Here is a 23,074-nt window from a genome sequence, read left to right as displayed (position 1 = left end):
GAATGTCACAGAGTTGCTAGTTACCCAAGAAACGGAACATGTTCATATGCAAGAGAGACTTGGCAGCAGGATTTAATAGGAAACAATCTCTGTTTGCTCCAGATTCATCTCTTCCATTTGGTGTCACGATTAACAGAGGGGTCAGCCCATTCTGAAGCTCCTCACACATTTCTGCTATTGATTCACTGTAACCTCCACCACAATCATCCACAGATTCACCTTGGAGAAGAAAACAGGCTCATAAATATACATTCTTCCAAAAATATGTTTACAAACGAAGTCTTGAAATGAACTGGATTTTCTTTCACATGGATAACTGTGTAAACAAAAGTTTACTGAGAGCTACATCTGCTCCTCTGAAAACACCTGATGTTTTCCTTTGTATTTGGATTTCTCCAGCTCCTTGGAAACAGTATAATTTTAGAAGATTATCAACAACATACCAAATTTCAAAAATATTCTTTTGACAGAGCTTAACAACCACTTTTGTTTTAAACACTTGTCAAAATAAAAGAGATGGCGAAGAGAGTCAAACTAAAGTGACTCCCTGTGTGTCATTTGAAAGTAGAGATATTCTATATATTTTAGTAGATACAGTGCAGACAATCTAAATTCTATTTCATCAACAAATTCAAAGAGACATACAAATTGTGAAAAGAATGATTGAAGTAGGAACAGCCAGTCTGAATTATTTTTGAATTCTGACAACCAAAAAATAAGCTTCGGTTTTGCAAATACCCTTCATAACTAAAAGAGTTGCCTTCAGAATTTGAGGACAATTACAACCCCATTTCCACTGATCTTAAGGGTTATTTGCAGATTTTTGGTTGTTTCTGTTGATTTTTTAAATTATTTTAAAAGGCTTCATTATTTCCTAACGTTTTAAGCACATTCCTGTGCCAACATGCTGTTTTAATGTATCCATTTCTTTCCTCAGATCCTTCAAAAATAAAAGAGAAGCCAGAAAAAGATAGGTAGAAAATAGTTGAGACAAAGATGCTACGAAACAAAGAATTCTCTTACCAACAAACTTGACTTTCCAAACACGATGAGGAAGCAGAAGGCTATCAGGGCTGAAAGAGCTCATTTTAGCACACATCTGTCCAAAAACTGACTTTGTACCATCTGGCCCAGCCAGTCCACCTTTACTCCTAGAACGTTTTACCTGTCAGTTAAACATATGATAATAGTAACTACAAGAACATATATCAGCCAGCATCCCTGTGCAGATCAGAGATGAGATTTATAACATCTATGTGTTTAGTGAAACATTTGTAGAGGTCTACCCTGTATTTTGTATACATGTATATTACAAAGTAAGAACCAAGCTTCAAATTACAACACTGCAATATTTTTCACTGCTATTTCATACCTAATCAACCCTGGATATAGATACTGCGGATTCTTATTACATATCTTCACCCTTTACAAGAAGACAAAAGAATTTAAAATTTGTAGTTATTAAGAGGCCAGAACTATTAAAGAATAGCTGAGGCTAGAAGGGACCTCTGGAGACCACCTGGCCCAGCCCCTGCTCCAGCAGAGCCACCCAGACCAGAGTGCCCAGGGCCATGGCCGGGCAGCTTTTGGAGATCCCCAAGGAGGAGACCCCACTGCCCACGGGCAGCCTGTGCCACTGCTCTGCCACCCGCACAGCACAGGAGTGCTCCTGGTGTTCATTGGGAGTTCCTGTGCGCCAGTTTGTGCTCACGGCTTCCTGTCCTGGGCACTAAGAGCTTATTTAGCTCCATACTCTTTCCAGCCTCCATTCATGTGTATTATACTCCTTGATAAGATACTCTGAGCCTTCTGTTTGCCAGGCTGAACAGTCCCAGATCTCAACCTTTCCACATAAGAGAGATTGTCCAGTCCATCTTTGTGGCCTTCCTGTTGGGCTCCCTCCAGTACATTTATACCTCTCTTCTACAGGGGAACCCAGAACTCGACACAGTGTTCCAGGTGTGGTCACACCAATGCTGAGTGGAACCTTCCTCACATAGTGGCAATGACTTGCCTAACACAGCCAAGTTTACCATTAGTCTGTGTCGCATCAAGGTCACACTGTTGGCTGATGTTCAGCTTGATGTTCATCAAGACCCCCAGAGCCTTTCCCACCAAGCAGCTTTCAGGTTGGGCAGCTGACTCTAGCCTACATTTGTGTGTGGGCCTGTTCCTCCTCGCGTGCAGGACTTTACACTTCTCCTTGTTGTTGAACCTCACGAGAATCCTATCAGCCCACTTCTCCAGTGCACTGAGGTTCGTCTGGATGGCAGTAAGACCCTCTGGTGTATCAGCCACTCCTTCCATAATAATCCTCAGCAAGTTTTGTTGCTGACACACACTCTACCTTATATTCCAGATCATTAATGAGTATGTCAGAATAGGACTGGACCCCATGATATGCCTTTACATACTTGCCTCCAACTGGACACTAACAGCTGACCCTTTTAGCCTGGCCATTCAGTCAGTTCTCAACCAACCTCACTGTTTGCTCATCTAGTTCACACTTTAATCATGTTGTTCCCAACAGGTGAAAATAATATATACCTAAACAGCAATCAGAAAAAGATGCATGCCAACTTCCACTAGGTCTTATTTCTGTGACATAGCTATTTAACTGTGATTACTACAATTATCACTGTTAACAGAAGAAACTGGCACAAACATGAAAAGCACAGTATCTGGTTACCTAGGAGCTTCCACACCACATCCTCCATCGACTGAATGACTGTTCTGAGCTGGTTGGTTAGATCTTAGTAATTTTACGCTTAGAGCTGGAAATGTGAAACAACTAGGGCATGTTCATTGCAGCTAAATAGAATGATTCTTACCAGCCCTGCTGACAACTCTGTGGGCTTTCTTCCCTAGATAAGGAATTCCATGTTCCCCTCAACCACCAGTACCTTATTCATTTTTCATTTCAAACGGCTCATTGTTCATCTGTCTCCACTCAACATTTTATCTGTTCATCTCGAAGGCAAATGAAAGACAGAGGGATGCCAGTAACAAAGTTTGTTAATAAAAAAAGTTTTCTTCCTTTATTGGTTGAGAAAGAAATAATGATTTGGTAAATTTGTTTTTGGCAGGGGGCTTTTTATTTGTTTAGTTTTTGTTCTCCTGAATTGCAATATTCTTCTCATTAGCAAACTTGTTTTAATTTAATAGATCTCTAAGGAATTCAGATGCCTAAGAATTTTGAAGTTGAGAAGCTGAGAGCCTTCTCTTGAAAAGATTAGGTATGAGTAGGTGGTTTGTGAATGCAGTACTTAATTCACTGTTATTGCAAATCTCAAACTGAAAATACAACTCAGGTGACAATAAAATGGCAAACAATCTAGACTGAAGCCAATAGGAAGGCACTCATAATTGCTATTCCTACTGTACATTTTATTTAGCAACTGTTCACTAGCAACACAAGGTTTGCATTTAAATCTGCTCACACAGATGCTCAAATAGTTAAAACTCAACTTTAACAAAATAGTGTAAGAATGTGACAAGGGAATATTGACATTTCTGTTAGCACTATGATATTTTGCTGTGCCAACACAGACAGATGCCCATATTAAAATGTATTAGGTTATTAGCAAAAAGCAGAACTCTTCAGTAACAAATGGCAAAATTCAAACGAATTTGATCAGGCCACATTTCAGCACTGATGTTTTAACTTTTCATTGTAGAGGTCTAGAACATGAAGCTTTGCTCCTGTTTCCAAATTGTGTCCTTTAGAGATGTAGTAAGCAACCTGTGGAATCCATTCTGAATAGAATATTCTGAATAGAATAAACAGTTTCAGATACAATCCTTATTTAGTATGTCTCACTAAACTCAGATTATGCAACATAAATATTTTTTGAAATACAGTTCTAGCATTCTTGCTGTCAAGGTAGCTTTTTAGCACAAAATATGCTGACTAGAGCCCCAAAAGAGCTTCTGCAAAACAGTCTGCCATCAGAAGATACTAGCCTATGGAAATCAACTTTTCCTGGACCAGAGAGAAATGCAGCAGCTCGATAGCAGCATACAGCAATGGGCAGAGGAATCAAGTTCAAAGATATGCCTCAGTAAACAATCAGTTATTGCGAACACAGTCACTGCAACAAGGAGGAAGAAGCACTTAAATACCTCTGTTATCTGGCTACAGCATCTTTAAATAATGAAGATCAAAATTTAAGTTCTTTCTCCAAGTCTGAATAAAAAGACCTTCTATTTGCCCTAAACATCCTTCTAGAACTAGAGAAATACCAGCCATCCTATGGGACTATCTCCAGTTTCAGCCTGGTAGAAATGTATTATGTCAAGCCACACACTTAGGGACTAATAAAAACGCTCATGAAATGCTTATGACAGTTTGCTAGCTGAAATCAGCTAAGAAAAAGAAGAAGGTTCTGTAAACACAGAAGACATCTATGAAGAAAAAAAACACAGTTTAAGGATATGTCATGAAATCAATTTCCAAAAGCAGAAAAGAAGCATCAGCATGATAATTCCAAGAGCACAGACATCATATATTGAGGTTTCAGTTAACTATGCTCAAACTGAAACGGCAGCAGAAAAATACGTTATTAAAAGATAAGCACTGAAAGACCACTCCACAAAAACAGACACACAAAAAAGCTTAGCTTGTTCAATGCAGGAAAAAGAAAGTTGATGTGTTCTTTAAAAGCAGACTTGGCTAAGGGACAAGGCAATAACCAGAAAGGAGGAATGCCATTTAAACTGAAGCGTAGCACTTGCAAAAGAAGAAAACATTCATTGATTCATATCTTGTATAACTTAACATACCCAGAAGCACAACATTCCTCCTAAGAAAGCAGAAGACACTGAACCAGGAGTACTTGTTCTCCTTAATAACTAAGATTTCTTTGCCTACTAAAAGGAGGAAAGATCACAAAATACAAGGCATGCTCCAAAAGTAATGCATCCTATTTTATTATGCTAGCCCATGGATGAGGCGGGTGTTGGTGGCAGAGCAGTGGAGGTTGAACCTTCTCACCAATATTCTGTTACATTTTGTTGCTGTGCAACAGTGGCAGCAGAGGGGCATGTGAAGCTCCAAATGGAGACTTCAAATGCGGCCTTCACATGGAAGTGCATATGAAGCAAAGATGTGTTACTGAACTTCTCCATGTGGAAAAAATGGCATCTACTGACATTTATTGATGCTTGCTGAACATCTACAGAGATCAGAAAGTGGATGTGAGCATAGTGAGGCAATGGGTGGTGCTTTATGGCGCTTTATTTCAGCAGTGGCATGAGAGATGAGGAAGATAAGCCATGTTCCAGAAGGGTATGCACAGCTGTCACCTCCACTGGTGCAGACTTTTACAAGTGCAGCATGCAGGCTCTTGTCCACCACTGACAAAAAAGCACAGCTAATGGTAGTGACTGTTGAAAACCATGTTTTGTGTTGAGAATTTTCTCTATCAAACAGTGTTTTTTGTAGCTGTTGTAGCTTCCACGGAAATAAATAGGCACTGCTTTTGGAGCAACCTATGTATTTTAAAGAACAAGTCGGTATCTGCACAACAACTTTAAATTAAAATCTCATTCATTTATTTTACACAGAGGAAAAAGAAGCAGTGAACAGACTGCACTGCATAATTTACAAACTGTAAGAAGTATCTTTTGACAGCAAAGGGATTTTCAAGTCTTGCTGCAGTTGAACTCCCATCTCCAATTAAGTTGAAAACTCTGTTTGAGACTCCATAAAGCAGCTTTGAATCACTACTTAAAGGATCAAATAATTTCATTCAAACAGATCTTTCATTCAGTAGTTTCATTCTCCGCAAAACCTAACTCAAGAGATTATAATCCACATTTTGTACTATATAAGCAGGGCAGATTACAAGCACAGTCTTTCTTAGTCTTGACTAAATCTTGGAAAGACTTGTGTTACAGAAATATCTCATTTCCTAAGGAAGCTATGAAAATTGAAGCCTCGATGCTACCAGATTTTTTCTAAATTTAAAGACAGACTGAATTAATGAACAGGAATACAAGAGAAGCCCATCTTTAATAATTAACACAACAGTAGAAGAACACTAGGAAACAAGCCCAAAACCCAATCACTTGTTTTCAGCTTAAAGCTAAATATTTGCACTGCTTATTTTGAATTCCCCCCCAGAAAATAAAAATAAAAAGACAAATAGTGAGAAGATTTCTGGCACTGCCTCTAGCTTCACAGGGTATGTATTAAAGCAACGTATTTTAATCACATAACATTAGCAGAAGAAGTCTTAAGAGCCTGTGGAAAATGGCAAATGAGCAGAAAGTATCATCCAGCCCAAACAGAAGGTATTTCACTGAGAAATAACTCATTATTCAAAGGTTTTGCAGCTTCTCAACTCTAACAAAGAGTAAGTTTTCTTACTTCCTAAAGTACATTTGAAAAAATGAGAAAAACCACACGACTAAAGGAAAGAAACACATAAGGATTCTGTAATACCAAACATCAGTCCATTCAAACAAAAACAAACGTTTTAGTATTCTATGTTACAAAAACATCTATGGACAAAAAAAAAAAACCTTATGTGGCCTAAGGCACAACATTACATTTTCTAATGTCAATGACAAGAAAAAGCCCTTTTATATCAAACAGTTCTGCAATCGATATGATCACATGCAGTGACCAGGCTGAGAGTTTATCAGCCTGATTCTTAATCATACCGAAGCGCCTTCTTCCTGTTCTCCCCATAACCTTTATGTCCTCTGTTCTGAAAGCAACAGTGGAGTAATTCATGTGATCATCTCGGAAGGTAAGAAAGGCATCAGAATCTCTGCTCTCTAAAATCATCTAATACAGTGAATTTTGAAAAAGCCATTCTTTGTCAAGCAGGACATACTTTGCTCATTACAGTCCAAATCATACACTTATTTCAACTGTTCCCTCCTCCTCCCCCCACACACACATCTATAGTCTGGGTGAAAACATACTGAAAAGAAAACAAGCTTCATTGTTGTTCTATCCGCCAACATAAACCCAACTCCTCAGTACTCAGACACCAAACAGCTGAAACATGAAAGGACCTGAAGAACGTTAAGCACTGGTAACTAAACAAATGTACTAAAATCAAATCTTCAACTTCAGATACCTGTATTCTATTGAGCTCAACAACTGGCCCATGCTGACGATCTCTCACCATAGTTGCTTGTACAACCTTTCGGAAAGCTGCCTCCTAATAAAGGAAAATACAAAAAATTAAGTGGTAAGATTGCAATCAAATAAGAATACTGCATATATTTGACAGGTAAATGTATTCTTAGTTCAATTAAGGAAAAAGCAAACAAAAAAAACTCTTCAATGGAACAGAGAAGCTGATGCTATAGTAATATTCTTAAGCAGTTTTCTTCCAAGTACATCACCAAACACTGGAAAAGGCATAAAGCCCTTGACACTTTCTTTAGAAGACATGGAAACAAGCATCAACTACTTTTGAAATGCTCAAAAATAAACAAGAGCAACAGAATATAAAATTGTGAGATGTTACTTAAGGAGCATGTTAGTTTGAGCTAATACAATTCACACTTGAAACACCTGGAATACTAAAAACTAAAGAAGAAAATCTCTCCTGGATCACACAAAATAGTGGCTTGAAAAGTTTTACTGCATCCAGATTCAGTTATTACTAGACTGCCAATATGCTACTGAGTGTAAATTAACTTATGCTGCACTAATGTGAATGTAATTAAAAGTTGGAGAAAAACAATCAAAAAGTCAAAGGGAAGATCATCCTGTCAAGGAAGGACAGAAATAAACAAAGAAACCCACAATTTCTTTTTGGTGCAAATTTAATTATCTATATTTCTCTCACTAAATATTTGAATCCAATTCTACATTATCAGTTTCAAGAAAGGTTTAAAAACATTTTAAGTTTGTTTGGTTTCTGTTTTTTAATATCCCCCATCAAAATGAGGTCAAGATGCCTCTTGTAGCTGAAGCAAGGAGGCCTCATCCACAGGCTCCCCAGAGTCAGGCAGCCTGTAGCAGATCCCAACAACCAGATCTCCTTCATTGGTCCAGCCAGCAATTTTAACCCACAAGGTCTCAAACTGGTCATGGCTGTTTCTCAGAGGCTTAGAGCTCTTCACAACCTTTTTACTTATTAACATGGAGGTCAATTTCCCTCCCTTCTTGCTCTACCTATCCCATCTAAAAAGTTGGTAGCCCTTAGTTGCAGTACTGTTGTCATGCAATATATCATACCATGTTTCTACAATAGCAAATACAACATTTACAATTTCTGGTGTCCCTGATGATTGTTTTTGGCATAAAATATGCCTGATACCACATTTTATCTTGTATCTGAAATCTTTCAACAACTGTTCTGCACACTGTAAAGTATTGGATATTCTTCCTACACACAAATTCCTGTACTTAAATTACCTAAAGACTCCCATTAATAGCATTAAGATGCACAAGTATCACGAATAGAATGGACTTCTCTTTGACTCTTCTGATGAAAAATTGTGGTGTTATCTTGGCCCATGAAGCATATATTCAGCCAGATTTCTCTACCACATAATTTTATTGGGGTCTAGAGAGACTGCAAGACAGTGCATTCTGAAGAGTCTAATAGTAGGTCATGTGTCTTATTTAAGAATACAGAGCAGTAATGCAAAAAAAAAAAAAAAAAAAATTGCTTCTAGTTTCAATCAGACCAGCTAGCAAATTTTGTCTGTTTACATATGGCTATCACTTTTTGTTAGATCAGACAAGTTACTAGGACAGTGAGAAAATTCAGATCCAAAGCTAGTGATCATGTGGAAGGCCAGTCATCTTTTTTAAAGGCTTTCCATAACTGAAGTTTTGAAATAATGTTGCATCCTTCAAGAATCTTAAATATCTAGACTTCATGACTGACTTTCCATATTGCTGTGATATTCCACGCTTCTTTATTCATTTGAGATTGGCTTCCTAGGTATCCCTTCTTTTAACATCATTTAAAGCCACAGAACTTGCTTTAGATCAAGTACTGTATCATCTGATTATTGCAATTGAAATACGAAATTGAGACAATGACTATTTGAAATATTTCTTCTTGGTTTTTTTTTTTTTTGTTTTTTTTTTTTTTCCCTAGAATAACACAGTGATTATTCTAAAAGAATTTGGCTATAACACAAATGTAAGAGCTATAATATACAGTTATTTTTAAAACTAATACACAGTCCAAAAAAAGCAGAGGAAAATCTAATGAAGAGAACACATTCATGAAGAAAGATATGTGCATAACCAGAATGCATACGTTCTAACATACAACATACAGAACAAATTAAGATAAAAGTTCAGTTTTCTTCAGAAACAGTTTAAGCAGCACATTTAAACAGTATAGTTACAAATATCTCCTTTAAAAATCTATTCAGATAAATACCTTTCCCTGTGATATCAGTATTCCCCGTAGTGTGTCAAAACCAACTGATGGTCCTTGGCCAGTTTCATCAAGTCTTCCTTCAAGGTCAAACATTGGAATACAAGGACAAAAGAGTTCTGAAATGTGATGCAGCAGTAGAAGCCTGTTTCTCAATGAAATGATGGGTATTTCCTGTAGATGATTGTACTCCATAGGAACCTATAATAATGTAATTATATCCAATAATTTAGGATTATTCTATCCTTTATTTTATTAAATAGAACAACAACTTAAGATTGGTAGGCAAATTTGTATCAGAAATTCAGGAAATGCTTATTCACAGTGTAAAAACTTAATATGGAATCCAGTTGTGTCTAAAAGATATGTACAGTATACATCTAAACTGAAAGCACCTGCAAGTATTAAAATATGACAGTTATACTATCCTTATTTCAAATTTTACTATTCTCTTTAGCCATAAATAAACATTTTACATCTTGCCACCACTCCACCTAGGCATTATGCACCATTATTATAGCTGAAAAACTGAATGTACAAAAAACATTCTCAGTGCAAAGCAAGCAATGATGAATTCACGTGGAAGAGGTGGAATACAGAATTAAAATTCCTTCCAGTTTACTCTTCAGTATTGGATTAACAACTGACTGAAGAATCCTTTTCACTTGAAGAAAAAAAAAAAAAAAATCTATCTTTGGAAATGCAGAAGCAGAACACTGTGTCCAAGCCAAATCAAAGCACACTAAACTGATACAGAGATTTAGAAAGGAAATGTCTGCTGAAAGATCAGCAGCAAACATTAGTACATTAAAAACCAGAATGCAGTAAGCCAAAAATATCACCTGTGTTGGAAGCTTGCCAGCATTAGCAGGTTTACTGGTTGACCAAGCTAAAGTATGTGCTGAGCCACAGGCAACTCTGTTGATCTTTTTACCCTGGAGTGCTGCAACCAAACGTGGTCTTTGGATGGCATTAGTTGTTCCATCTCCAAGCTGTCCTTCATCATTATCTCCCCAGGTATACACCTCCCCTAAACCAAGAAAAAAAAAATTACTTCTGAAGATAGAAATTTGTTTGTTTGCTTTAAATAAGCACTTAGAAATCATTTAACCAATTGAGACCATGGATAGTAATTAAGATTTCTAGAACTGACAGCTGTCCTGACATCCTGCAGGTAAAAGTGAATGACACAGTTAAGGCTGTACAGCAGCTTGTATTAAATGCGTCAATTTCCTCACAGTTTATATAATAAAGTTCTATTGCAGAACAGTAGGAAATGGTGGTGCAGAAGGATAACAACAGATACACCAGAAACAGTCTGTACTTCACAGTTCCATAGCAAAAAAAATAATAAAAAAAAGCTAAAAAAAAAAGAATTAGAAAAGACATCATTTTGCATAAGAGAGTCAGTAATAGCTTATGTTATTAGAGTGGACATTAAAATGGGTGTTTAGTGTTGTAAAATTGGAAAATACTTTTTTAAAAAGCAACTTTGATTCACAGCATTCATTTTCTGCAGCTATATCCTATTTCACTAGCATCTACAAAACAGTTCTGCAGACCTGTTACTTAAATTTGGAAATATCCAGTACCTCAATCTACTTTAGAAAAAGCAATATTGTTTGTGCAATGCTTCATTTATCAAGTTAAAACACTCCAGGCAGTTCAGACAACCCAATAAAAAAAGCTAAATCCATTAATTCTACTCCTTGATCAACTCGTAATTACTTTTTGAGCTCTGTGTTTTTCTTCTACCATCAGCATTTATGAAACTTAACTCGTAATTTTTATTAATTCAAAACCTTCAGTTGTTTTTAAGTTATTACTGTAAATCAATGACATATTTCGTGCTCAAGAAATATGCAACTTCTGTAAACCCAACACATAGATGCACACAGAGGATCAGCATTTTTAGCAAGGACAGCCGACCAATACTCAACATAAACTTTCCTTTTTTTATTCCCTCTCCAAATTCGGTACTAAGTAACGTATTTAATTTTTATACCATCTTCAGTGCAGCAAACACAGTGTAAAGACCCAGTAGCAATTGCAATGACTTTCTTTCCTTGCAGCCCCTGCACTTGTCGTGGTCTTCTAACATGGTCATCAGATCCATGGCCTAGGCGATGATAATCTCCTTTGCCCCTGCACAGAGAAGACAGCACATTTCAAAACTGAGTTTTAATATTAGAAAGAATGGAAACATGGAACATGTCATGTATTTGGCCTTCCAGTAGAAGTAGTTATAAATAGCCAGGCAAAAATATTTGATATTTAGCAGAAACAGTACAGCTCTGACTCCAACTATTCAAAATGAATAATTCCTAGTTCATGTGACATGGATGTGACTCTGCTATTACAATAAAAATACTTAATATATGGCTCCAGCTTGCTCTTCATAGGTCCTTTCACCACATTCACATGTGTTTTGTTGCGTTTTTTTTTGTTTGTTTCTCTTAAAAGAGTAAGACTCGAAGATTAGGCATCCATCAGTGGCAAAAGCAGTACCAACTTCAGAGACTGTAACCTCATATAGTTTGAGGATATTGCTTGGAGGCAGTGTTTGGAAGGTATTTTGTTTTGCTTTTCTAAACACTTCAGTCTGGTAGTTGTTTAAACTACCAGAATTGCACAGGAAGATTAAAACAACAAACTAGATATACAAATTCTTAGATAAGAAAGATTTTGATAATATATGAAAATGTTATTTATGCTGTCAATCTTCCAAACTGCACGACACTGAGCTTACATTTTTAGTGATCTCCTTTGAACTCTTGCATTTTACAGTGGTCAACGTCTTGAGCAAGAAGTCTGTGTTTACATCTCCACGACAAAATACCTTAGTTTTTCATTCAAATAGCACTACAGTATGTTCCTCAAACCACTAGAGGTTTTTTTATTATTATTATTTTTTTATTATTATTATTTTATTACTAATCAAAACAGAGAAACTCAAAAGGGCTTTCCATATGGGAGAAAAATCAAAGCAGCGAAGGTAGCGTAATAGTAATATTTGTTGCAAAGAAGGTTACATTTAACGCTGTCCAAATAACTAATATAAAATACCTACCAGGTATATACTGCTCCAGATTTGGTAAGAGCCACAGAAAATTGTGATCCACATTCTACTTTAACCACTCCAAGGCCTGTGAGAGAATCAATCTAGGAAAATAATAGCAAATAAAATAACAATCAATTAGGGAGACAATAGCTTCATCAACCATCCTGTGTTTAGGCATATCTTAAGTACAATAAATTGTCTAAGTCTTGCAGTACTTATACGCAAGCTTATGAATTAAAGTGCTTATGTAGATCATTTAACAGAATTCCAGTCCTTTCATCTTTCTACTACTTACTACTTAAACCCTAAAAAGAAACTCAGATTTGGAAAACCATTGAAGATCTTAACTAGTATTTTACCTGCAGCAATATCTCCTTAGTAGAAATAGTAAGGCTCTGTCACCAGCTACTGAACATTACTATCACCAGCTCCTCTGACACAGATGTGAGTCTGCTGCCTTCATAAAAGTACTTAAACCTGCAATACGCAGTTCCTATTCATTCTGTATGTGCCCTTACATCATTTTATCATCAATCCTATGGACTGATAATCAACAAGACCAATAAGCTATGTTCAAATTGTGTTACACCATGCAATAAATAAATAAAAAACACCCCTACTTGGAACAGGCCAGTAGACTCTGTCTTTTAGGAAAGGGAATGGAGACACCTGCATCCATATAAAGAGGTGCAACTCTGGATTAAAAATATAAAATCCACTGTGCATAGGTGTGCACAATGACACTGATGTAGTTACACGTTATTCTCAAACTGTGCTCATCTCTATAACAGATGCTGTTATTCAGATTAGTTGGCTATATGGATTTTGTTTGAAATATGAAGATTCCTTGGGAAATTTCTAACCTTTCAAAGGGAAATAACATTAAAGCAACAACTACTTCTGGAACCAGAAATGATCTCTAAATAACAAAATCGTAAAACCAACTTTTATTCTGCACAAAAATTGAAGACCAGTCACTGTATCCTACAAAGCTCATTATTAACATCAAAAGGATCCTGATGTCCCACGGGGGGTGGAAGTTTGCTCATATTAATGTATGTCTTCACTAATTTCTATTAACATTATGGTTTATAAAACAATTGAAAATATGTATTCAAATACCTTCATTGGCACTTTACAGCCATCACTGCCTCCTCTCCCAAGTTTTCCATAATCTCCATCACCCCAAGACCAGACTGTGTCATCATCTGTCAGGCACAATGTCTGTGCATCTCCACTGCCACAGGCTATGTCAATCACACGATAGCCCTGAAGAGCTTCCACCTGTAAAGCAATCACCAGTTTTTGTTTACAATAAAGACTCAGTCACTTAGTTTCAGAAAAGAAGTCAAACCCAACTTGGAGAGAAGCATCACTGGAACTACAAGTCTGAAACACAACAGGATCTTGCAAATGAATTCAAGTCAAAAGCCTTTACTCTTTTCAAACCAATAAAATAAGTACATATTTCACATACTGAATTATTATTTTTACTTGAACTTTTTTTTTTCAGCCTAAAAAAAAAAAAAAATACAGGGGAAGTAACTCATACAAAACATTTAAGGTTACCAAAGGCTATATTCTATTTATGTGCTCAGGTTCTCTGGTTCACTCTTGTGTACACTAAGCACCTGAATAAACTGCTTATTTTCAAATAGCCTCTTACTATTTTACGATTTCACTGCTTTCTGAATTAAATCAACATCTTGACTTTTGAAATGCTGCCATCTAGTGATGATGTATGGAATTGAGATTCACAAAGCAAAAGAATTCTGACACACAAACTGCATTCTGCTAATCCACATCCTTCTTGAAATAAGGGATTTGAGGAAGCCCAATCCATCATCCAAACCGGCATGGGATTTCACATTCTTCAAACTAATCTATGGATTTGTTATTTTCATTCTAATCAAGAAAATGGAGGAATGTTGTACAACGAAGTGAGGTAGACCTTGCTTTTGGGGGCAGGGGAATGCAAACATCTGATCACTTTCAGTAATTTTACTTCAGCAAAGCACTCCTGTGGAAGGGTGCAGGCACGTTCATCCCTCTCCAAGATACCTCCCACCCCTCACCCAAACTGGAAGCAACATCAGCATGTAATCCATTTACAGTTGGTACAGGTTATGTCCTTTACACTCACAGTACTGTTGTTTGGCTTTTAGAGCTGCTGTTTTGCTTGGCAGGGAGGGTTAAGTCCTCTCCAAAACAAATTCCTTATAAGCTGCTTAGTGATCTCTAGCAAAGTTTTGCAACTCAACTTTTACTGCATTCTCACAAACCATTTCTGTTCTCTAAAGCAACCACTGTTTCTTCCTATTTTTTTTATTTTTTTTTTTACAATGCAGAAATACTGAAAGTCACAGATCAGAAGTTAAGAACTGGAATAAAAGACCACACAGAATTCCAGAGGTTTCTTACCAGTTTAGGCTTCAGTTGGTCTTCGCTATCTCCATGCCCAAGGCGCCCATATCTTCCCTTTCCCCACGTAAAAAGGTCTCCTGCAGCAGTAATACATGCACTGTGTGCTCCACCAGCAGCGATGTCAACCACTTCTATACCTCTCAGAGATTCAATTACACGAGGACGATCACAAGGGCTGAAATGAAAACACTTTTTGACACACCTTTTGCAATAGACAACTCACATAAACCAACGTATGAAGAGCTTTGCAAAATGAGTACGAGGACATTCTACTTCACTGTTTATTTTTGTTCCACATCAACATCGTCAAGATTTATGTTAAATTATTCATTGAAAAAAATTTTAGAGATTTATAAAAGCTGGAATATTTTACTACCTGTACTACTAAAGCATAACAGGTTAAATGAAACTACAGAAATATTTCCATTAAAGCTTAAGAGTTAAGCCTTTACCCTGGAAAATCAGTCTAATTTAATATACATTACCAAAATTTCTAGCATAACATGTACTGATTTCCTCCATGGACTCAAGCATTTCTTTCTTTTTTATTTTTTTTAATCACAGACAGAATCACACAGAATCACCCGGGTTGGAAGGGACCTCAAGGATCATGTAGTTCCAACCCCCCTGCCTGGCAGGGCCACCAAACATACACATTCAGATCAGGTTGCCCAGGACCCCGTCCAACCTGGCCTTAAACACGTCCAAGGACGGGGCATCCACAACCTCCCTGGGCAGCCCGTTCCAGGGCCTAACCACTCTCCTTGTAAAGAAGAATAATATCTGATTATTGTCTGTAACAACAAAACTTCTTTAACACAGGTAACTGCAAGTGAACATCAGAAGCAGAATGGTAGTTTTGTTTCCTCCCTGAAGTGCCACATACACACAGTGTAGATTCCAAAGGAAATCCTCTGAACTTCAGCATCAGCAGATAAGATAGAAGATAATGTTTTGTCACAGAAATCCAAGTAATTTTATCTGACAAAAATTTTGCAGTTCTGCAACTTGAAGACATACATTTCTACATCACTACTTACCACTGACTTCTACATACAGACCGTATTCATATAACACTTCAAATACTTTTCAACTATTATAAATATCCATTCATAGTTCAAAAAAACCAAAGCATTACCTTCGGTTTCCATGGCCAAGTTTACCATCTTCTGCTTCACCCCAAGAATAAACTTCTCCCTCTGAAGACAATGCCAAACAGTGCTTCCCTCCTGAGTTCACCGCAACTTTCTTTATAAACACATGTTGAATGGACTCCAGTAAAGTCGGAGTAGAAACTGACTCTGTTCCTCCAATTCCAAGCCTACCACCTGCTCCATATCCAGTGGCATACAGCTTTAGAATAAAAAATAAACTTCAGTTTTGTTTATGTCTTGAAGAACATTCATTATGGCTATAGAGAAGAATTCTTAATGAATGTATACTAGAACAGAATTGATGCAAAGGCCACCAGAAAAGTTTCTTATATGCCTCTATATCATCCTTTGGAAATTTTGAACACGTATTTACTAACAGGAAGAGGTTTTTCCTTTCACAATAGAAGTGGCATTGTTTTAAAGACTAAATTTAAGCAAGCAACATCAGTACATGTTCTATACTGAAGCTCCTGAATGTGTGGAAGGAGAAGGAGTACTCAAGCTTTCATTTTGGTCCTCACTATATAACAATAGTCTAAGGACAAAGCCAAGCAAGTTGAAGCAGAAGTCATATTCGAGATCAATACAAATGTGAAGAGGAGACCAACTTTAGGCAACAAATTCTTTGTCAAACCTGAAGCAGAAACAGCTTATATTGCAAACAAATATAATCTAAAAACAACTCCTCCAACACACATATCCCTTTTTCCCTTAGAAAGGACACTTGTCATTCAAGGCCCCTTTACTACTAGCATGATCTCTACTATATAGACATGACCTTCTTTTGCTTTCAGAGATGACCTGACACACATCTAAGTAAATTTTTCATAACGACTTTCAGTCTGCATTTAGCTTTAAAGCCTTCTGCTTTTTACTACCTGAAGGTCTTCTGTCTTCTTGTCTTGTTGTACAAGAGTCTATGAGTATGTTACTTGTATTCTTTATTTTCCAAAATCTGACAACTGTTTTCAATGAAGAACTGAAATATGCAATACTAGTTTCAAGTATTTAATGCTGCAGCTCACTGAATTCCTCTGTTGTAACGGCAGAATTGGTACAGTTTAGTTTCTTTAAAATATATATATTTGTAAATGGTGAAAAACACACAACAGGATGCAATTTTTACAAGGAGTCCAACAAACATTTGTTGTACGCTTACCTTTCCATCAGCAGTCACTGCAAACAGTGTCTGCTCACCACCAATTAATTGCACTGGTCTAAGAGTAGCAAGAGCTTCACATGGAGTTGGGACCTTGACTTTTGCCCCTTCAATTCCACCAAGTTGTCCTCTGTGATTATGACCCCAACCATAAATGGTTCCACTGCCTCCAGCTGAAAGCGTCCAATCATCAGGTCGTCTGTGTAACATTCAAAATAAAGCATTATAAATGTGCTTAAAGAAAGTAACAAAAAAAGTTCATTTGTACAACAACAAAGCATCACAAGACAAAACAAATGATAGCTGAAAGAAGTAACCTATTCATCCACTGAACAAGCTGTTCATCCTGTTCTCTCTTAAAGACATCATGGCATTCATGAAGAACATCCATATTTTCATTATCTGCCATTAATTCTCGGATTTTCTTTGCTACCTGTAAAAGATTTTGCATTAAACAATGTTATTCCAAATATACCATATTCTGATTGCAGCTGGCATAAACTAATTCAAATCTCAGTCTTTTAGATGCAGCGCTTTTCTAAGTTCCATGAGCTATTTAAAATATTCTGGCAATACCTCATCGAGGAAAAGGCGAGGTAATGGTGTCCTTTTGTCAAGGGCCACAGCAACCCTGGATGCCATACAGTATCTTCTGAACCAGGCCCATTTGTGTGTCTCAGCACAGCAAGGGAGAGTGTCCAGCTCTAGATCACAAGCAAGAGCCACAAGAACCTGCAGATAAAACAGATTTCAGAGCTGCAACAAAAGTATGTAATAAAAACTAACATACATTTGATGTAGCAGAACAGCTCATAGACCAGTAGGGCATCAACAGTCTCAGAAAATGTAAAGTGTGGGGGACATTAAGAGCTATCCACCTACATTATCCTCACTGATGAGGCAGCATCAAGTGTATGCAAGCTGATCTCACACAGTTATATATCTAACTTTCCTCCTCTAATACAGGAATTTTCACAGTACACTTGTGACAAACAACAAATTAATTGCCTTTTCTGTATCAAAAATGACATGCTGAACATTTTACCTTCTATTTCTAAACTAAGTATCCTTCCTCCAATCAAATCAAGTAATTCAGTGTGTTACCGGCAAAGACAGTATATAATGGATTACTTCTGCCCTGGAAAACCTTCTACGTATTTTAAGAACTTATTTTCTTTAAGACAGATAAATCCTTTTACATTTACTATAGGGGAAGCTTTTTTAAGCCGTTTTATTCTTGTTGCTCTTTTCTAGACTCGCTCAGTATATTTCCCTGTACTTTGAAGTACATGGCTCAAAATAGAAGATTCCTCCTTTTATGATATTCTTATTTGCTCCTACTGGAGGTAAGTAATACCTGCAAGATATTTTAAAGGTCAAAACTATATAAATATTCCTGCTAGGACAATTCAGATATCAATTGTCAAAAGTATACCTGAAGCTGTAGTGTAGTGTACTTTCATGATATTGTTCTTAACTACCTACCTCAGTCTAGTTAGGTATTCCTGATTTTTGTATTTGCGTATTTGGTTCTGATTCTAGAAGTAATATTCTGATTTTATCATTACTCAACTAATCTCAGTGACTTCAGACTAATTTTTCAAAATCCATTAAAAGCAGCCTTTAAATGAAGTTTTTCTATCGGGATGAGGTGAGCTAGTCACACACACTCATAAACAAAAATCACAAAAAATTTTACTCATGAATTCTTTACTGACTGTATCCCATTACCTTAAAGAAAGGGCTGTGGAGTAGCTGTTTGCCACCTCTCACAATAGGGTCTTCATAGTCAAACTGTCGCTGCAATGCTTCTGGAAGACCCTTAACCAAAGCAGCTAAAGCACTCCCTGTAAAACTCTAGAGAAATCAGAGCAGTTGAAAATTACACTGTGTTAGGAAGTAGGAAATTACTTAGATGGCCATGACAAATCATTAGTAACTTCCCAAACCATAGTTTGCTTTGAAAGTGGATGGAACTGAAGCATCAGTTCCATCCATTTCCTAATACAAAAGTATTTCTGTCATCTTTGACAATTCCAAAATTACATGGATAGAAAACTGGAATTAGCTTTAATTTTTCTTCTAAAACAAAGCCCTTTAAAGAGACTTGCAGACATGTTCAAGCAGGCTATTCATTTGGCGCATTTCCTATTTTGTGGTAACCAATAAAAGCCTTGTAAATAAAGGCCAACATTTTTAATGCTTCACAAACATCTTAATGAGAAGAATGTTAGAGGAGAGCTTCTGTGCCCTCTTACCAAAGTCCGTGCTTCTCCATCATTGTCCCCAAGAATCCGGTTGATGTTAATAGACTGGCCAAATTCTGTTGTGAGAAGCTTCCGTAGTCTCTGCAAAGCCCACATTCTATGGCCAGCAGCTAAAGAAGCAAAAAGCACACAATACCCAGAATTACTTTCAACAGTAATCTTAACTTCAAAAAAATAGATTTAAAATTGGGACTTACACCTACCTAAGGCACTCAGTTGAGCACAAGCTGCAAGAGAAGCTGCCAAGCGAGGAACTATACTCCTGTTGGAAGCAAAATTTAAGCGAAAATCCAGCAAACACGTAACCAAATCCATTGAGGGACATGAAAGAATGCAACGATCTGAGAGAAGATCTTTGGGACCTGAAAGAAATAAAAAGAAAAGGTAAAGAAGATTTGACAATTTATGCCCTTTTACTCAAATTAGAACAGAAATAAGAGCAGGATCTGCTGAACAAACACAGCAGTCTACAGTCTATATCCGAGTTGGTTCATTCCACCTCCCTTTGAAGGAACTGGAAGAAAGAGCCATTTTCATTACATACAATTACATACAATATTGGGTTTATAATGGATCCAAACAAGGATCATTGAAGACAACTCCCAACTCCACACAGGGGAGCTTAGGACTTAAACAATCCATCTAAGAGTATTATTCTAATACTTCATGAACACCAAAACATTTAGGGTCATGACCACTTCCCTGAGAAGCCAGTTAAAGTGCTTGACCACTCTCACCTCAGTGAAGAACTGCTCCCTAATACCCAATCTGAACTAACTCTGCCTCTTGCTTTAAGCCGTACCCTCGAGTCACACCAGTCACCATGTAATTAACCTAATACCATGGATTCATTAGGGAAAATACGTGTGTGTGTGTGTGTGTGTGTGTGTGTGTATCTCTCTCTCTCTCTCTCTCTCTCTCTCTCTCTCTCACATGAAGTAACCTCCCTTCACAGATAGACAAACGAGAGCAACTACAAAACATTTTTCTCTCCCCTATGTGCACCTCTCAAGCCTCTGTTGAAAATGCTTGCTATGTATGAAAGAAAACATTTTCTTAGTATGAATACAAATGAACAATTAACCTTTGGCATGTAAATATTTAAATTGCATTGGCAAATACACTCTCACCCTTCTATAAATGAGATATATTACTTTACCTGCAGCTGGCATGATAGGATAAACAGTGAATCGCCATCCCCATCCATTTACAGAGCCATCACTGATGAACTTCCACTTTAGTTCATCCCCTGGAATTCGCAACTCACTAGACCAATCTGACCACTCACGACCTGTTACAGTAAGTAATATGAACATGTTCACGTACGCTGACCAAGCCGATCCAATCTACTCAGCAATAACTTCTCTCTACGGTTATTTTAATATCACAAATATCACATAAACATATTCCAAAAGAAAAGTGCATGTGGAGCACATGTACATACCTATAATGATGTTACATAACCAAAACATAATTCTTAAACAGTTCAATTACCACTTCTATTGTATGTCTTCAGTGCTTTTCATACCACTTTCAGAAGACAATTGAGCTCTTACTACAATCCCACTGTCCTGTCCTCAAATTATCTTTTCATATTACAAAAATATATTGAAGCATTAAGCTCTAGGTCTTTTTCCAATCAAAAACAGCTCAATAATAAAGCACATGAAGATGTGCATCTGAAACAGGTTGGGGAAAAAGTCGTTCACAGTAAAAGCTCACATTATAGTGTGTCACATTAAGTGCTGAAAAACATTAAGTATGGGTGGTATACTTAGATTCTTGCACGATGTCGCAGATGGAAAGGGTTAAGATTTGATGAGATCTCAAATACTCCTCTATCATCTACAGAAAGGCAACAGCGCTTAAAAATGAAATTATAGACAATGGAATAAAAGATGTGGAGATTTCACGTAGAGTAAGGTACATAGACCAGAGCAGAAAACAGAAAGACAGAGCCTAGATTCTATTTTGGGCATTCAACAGAAGAAGAACATTTGTCTTGACTGTAAAAATAAAATAAAATAAAATAAAAGCTCAAATTCCTGCAACTATTACTTGAAAAACTCAAAGGGTAGCAAAAAAAAGTATCCTCTTCCAATTGTTTTTCAATTTGTTCAACTTTGATTATGCAGAAAATCATACATGGGCTGTGAGCGCAAGAATTTTTTTTTTTTTTTTTTTACATTCCAACTGCTTTTAGGAAAAATATAACAACATATACATCTGAGAGTCTATGAATTCAAATATTCAAGTTCATTCTTGTATGTCTGCATACAGATCATCTTTCCTTTTCGATTTAAAATGGGACATCAGCTTATACGTTTTCCTCCTTTTTAATGGCACATCGCTCACAAGGACTATGTCACAGTGGCACATTTATTCAATGTTTAACAGTAAATCACACAAGACACTTTTGAAAAGCACCTGATCGGACGGAAACAATTCTGTTGACACCATCCATGATGGTGAGTGGATCATGACGCCGCTCTGTAGAACACTGGCGATCAAATTCTACTCTCAGTCCCTCAGCACCTAAACAGCAACAAAGAATTTACACACTTCTACAGAGCAATCAATCCCACAAGCAAACGCAGTACTTTCGAAATCCACATGAAATCAAATGCAATTGTTTGGAAGCCATAGTGCTATTAATAAAAATAGAAATGTGAACTTGCTTTGGTTTAATGACAAACTGTTTCTAACTTCTCTTTGAAAGACCTACATTACAGGCAGCTCACGTGAATCGGAGCTAGCATACAGGAGACTATGTTCAGAACATTCCCAATTGAAGTTGCCATAGCAAAAAAATACTTATTTACAGTTAAGACAAATATCAAAAGGTAAAGGCAACAGAGAGTTTAAGTATCAGCACTGGAGGAAGAACTAGATGAAAATACAGCACAGAAGGAAAAAAGTATCTGCTAATGATTAAGGCTACATGATGAGCGTTCAATTACTGACCCTGAAAATGACTGCAGTCATTCTCAGCTTCATAAATGAACAGAAAACAGCAGTAATACATAGCTGCAGAGAAACAGTGTACGGAATTCAGTCACAGGACCCAAACTTGGGTAAATGTGCATTTCACATGACTGAGATGTTCATGCAGTATACAAGTGTTTTAAGAAACATTTTATTACAGCAATAGAACAGATAATATGACCTTAAAAGTTCAATACATGTTTTTGTAAGCTGAGAAAAAAAATTTACATATGCAGGCTTGTAAGTACCTGAGTTTTAGTAATATAACTCTAGGAATCCTATACCTGGTATTTTAACTGTGCCACTAGATGATGTATCATCAGTATATGGATGGCTGCTTTCTACCACAACTGGCTGCGAAGAGAGGCGGCCACTCTGTGAGTCAGTTGCCACATCTTCTAACTCAGTAACACACAGCTCCAACAACATATCAGCAACCTAAATCAAGAAAAACAGTCACACACCTAAGAATCAAGCTTATGAAAGCAGTGCATGGTTAGTCCAGGAACTCTGAGCCAACTATCATTCTTTCTCACTTAAAAAAACAAACAAACAAAAGAAACCCCATGTATTCTGATTCCTAAACTATCACATTCATTCAGAATATGAAAAAAATTAAGTAAATGCCAAAGCAACTGATGATTTCCATTGCAGAAAAA

The 23,074-nt window shown here is 36.9% G+C and overlaps 1 protein-coding gene across 4 annotated transcripts in view; it reads right to left on the bottom strand.

Moving 5' to 3' along the window:
* HERC2 (HECT and RLD domain containing E3 ubiquitin protein ligase 2) overlaps nucleotides 1-23,074 on the bottom strand; it is a 103,115-nt gene that overhangs the window by 5,934 nt on the left and 74,107 nt on the right. For 3 of the 4 annotated variants that reach the window (XM_048963836.1, XM_048963855.1, XM_048963845.1), the window contains exons 70-88: nucleotides 22,700-22,853; nucleotides 21,858-21,965; nucleotides 20,590-20,721; nucleotides 19,634-19,792; nucleotides 19,422-19,540; nucleotides 18,895-19,020; nucleotides 17,740-17,895; nucleotides 17,481-17,596; nucleotides 17,164-17,362; nucleotides 15,989-16,203; nucleotides 14,848-15,025; nucleotides 13,549-13,710; nucleotides 12,436-12,527; nucleotides 11,371-11,510; nucleotides 10,208-10,395; nucleotides 9,369-9,566; nucleotides 7,092-7,175; nucleotides 1,024-1,165; nucleotides 25-219 (exon numbers count right to left, since the gene is read on the bottom strand). In XM_048963836.1, coding sequence (XP_048819793.1) covers nucleotides 25-219; nucleotides 1,024-1,165; nucleotides 7,092-7,175; nucleotides 9,369-9,566; nucleotides 10,208-10,395; nucleotides 11,371-11,510; nucleotides 12,436-12,527; nucleotides 13,549-13,710; nucleotides 14,848-15,025; nucleotides 15,989-16,203; nucleotides 17,164-17,362; nucleotides 17,481-17,596; nucleotides 17,740-17,895; nucleotides 18,895-19,020; nucleotides 19,422-19,540; nucleotides 19,634-19,792; nucleotides 20,590-20,721; nucleotides 21,858-21,965; nucleotides 22,700-22,853 — 2,863 coding nt within the window. The remainder of the gene's footprint in view (nucleotides 1-24; nucleotides 220-1,023; nucleotides 1,166-7,091; nucleotides 7,176-9,368; nucleotides 9,567-10,207; nucleotides 10,396-11,370; nucleotides 11,511-12,435; nucleotides 12,528-13,548; nucleotides 13,711-14,847; nucleotides 15,026-15,988; nucleotides 16,204-17,163; nucleotides 17,363-17,480; nucleotides 17,597-17,739; nucleotides 17,896-18,894; nucleotides 19,021-19,421; nucleotides 19,541-19,633; nucleotides 19,793-20,589; nucleotides 20,722-21,857; nucleotides 21,966-22,699; nucleotides 22,854-23,074) is intronic. The other variant, XM_048963865.1, reaches the window with a different exon arrangement.

The sequence above is a fragment of the Lagopus muta genome, chromosome 1, assembly GCF_023343835.1.
Source record: "Lagopus muta isolate bLagMut1 chromosome 1, bLagMut1 primary, whole genome shotgun sequence".
Taxonomy (NCBI): Eukaryota; Metazoa; Chordata; class Aves; order Galliformes; family Phasianidae; genus Lagopus; species Lagopus muta.
Note: the sequence above shows the minus strand (reverse complement) of the source record. Positions and strands in the feature narration are given on the sequence as shown.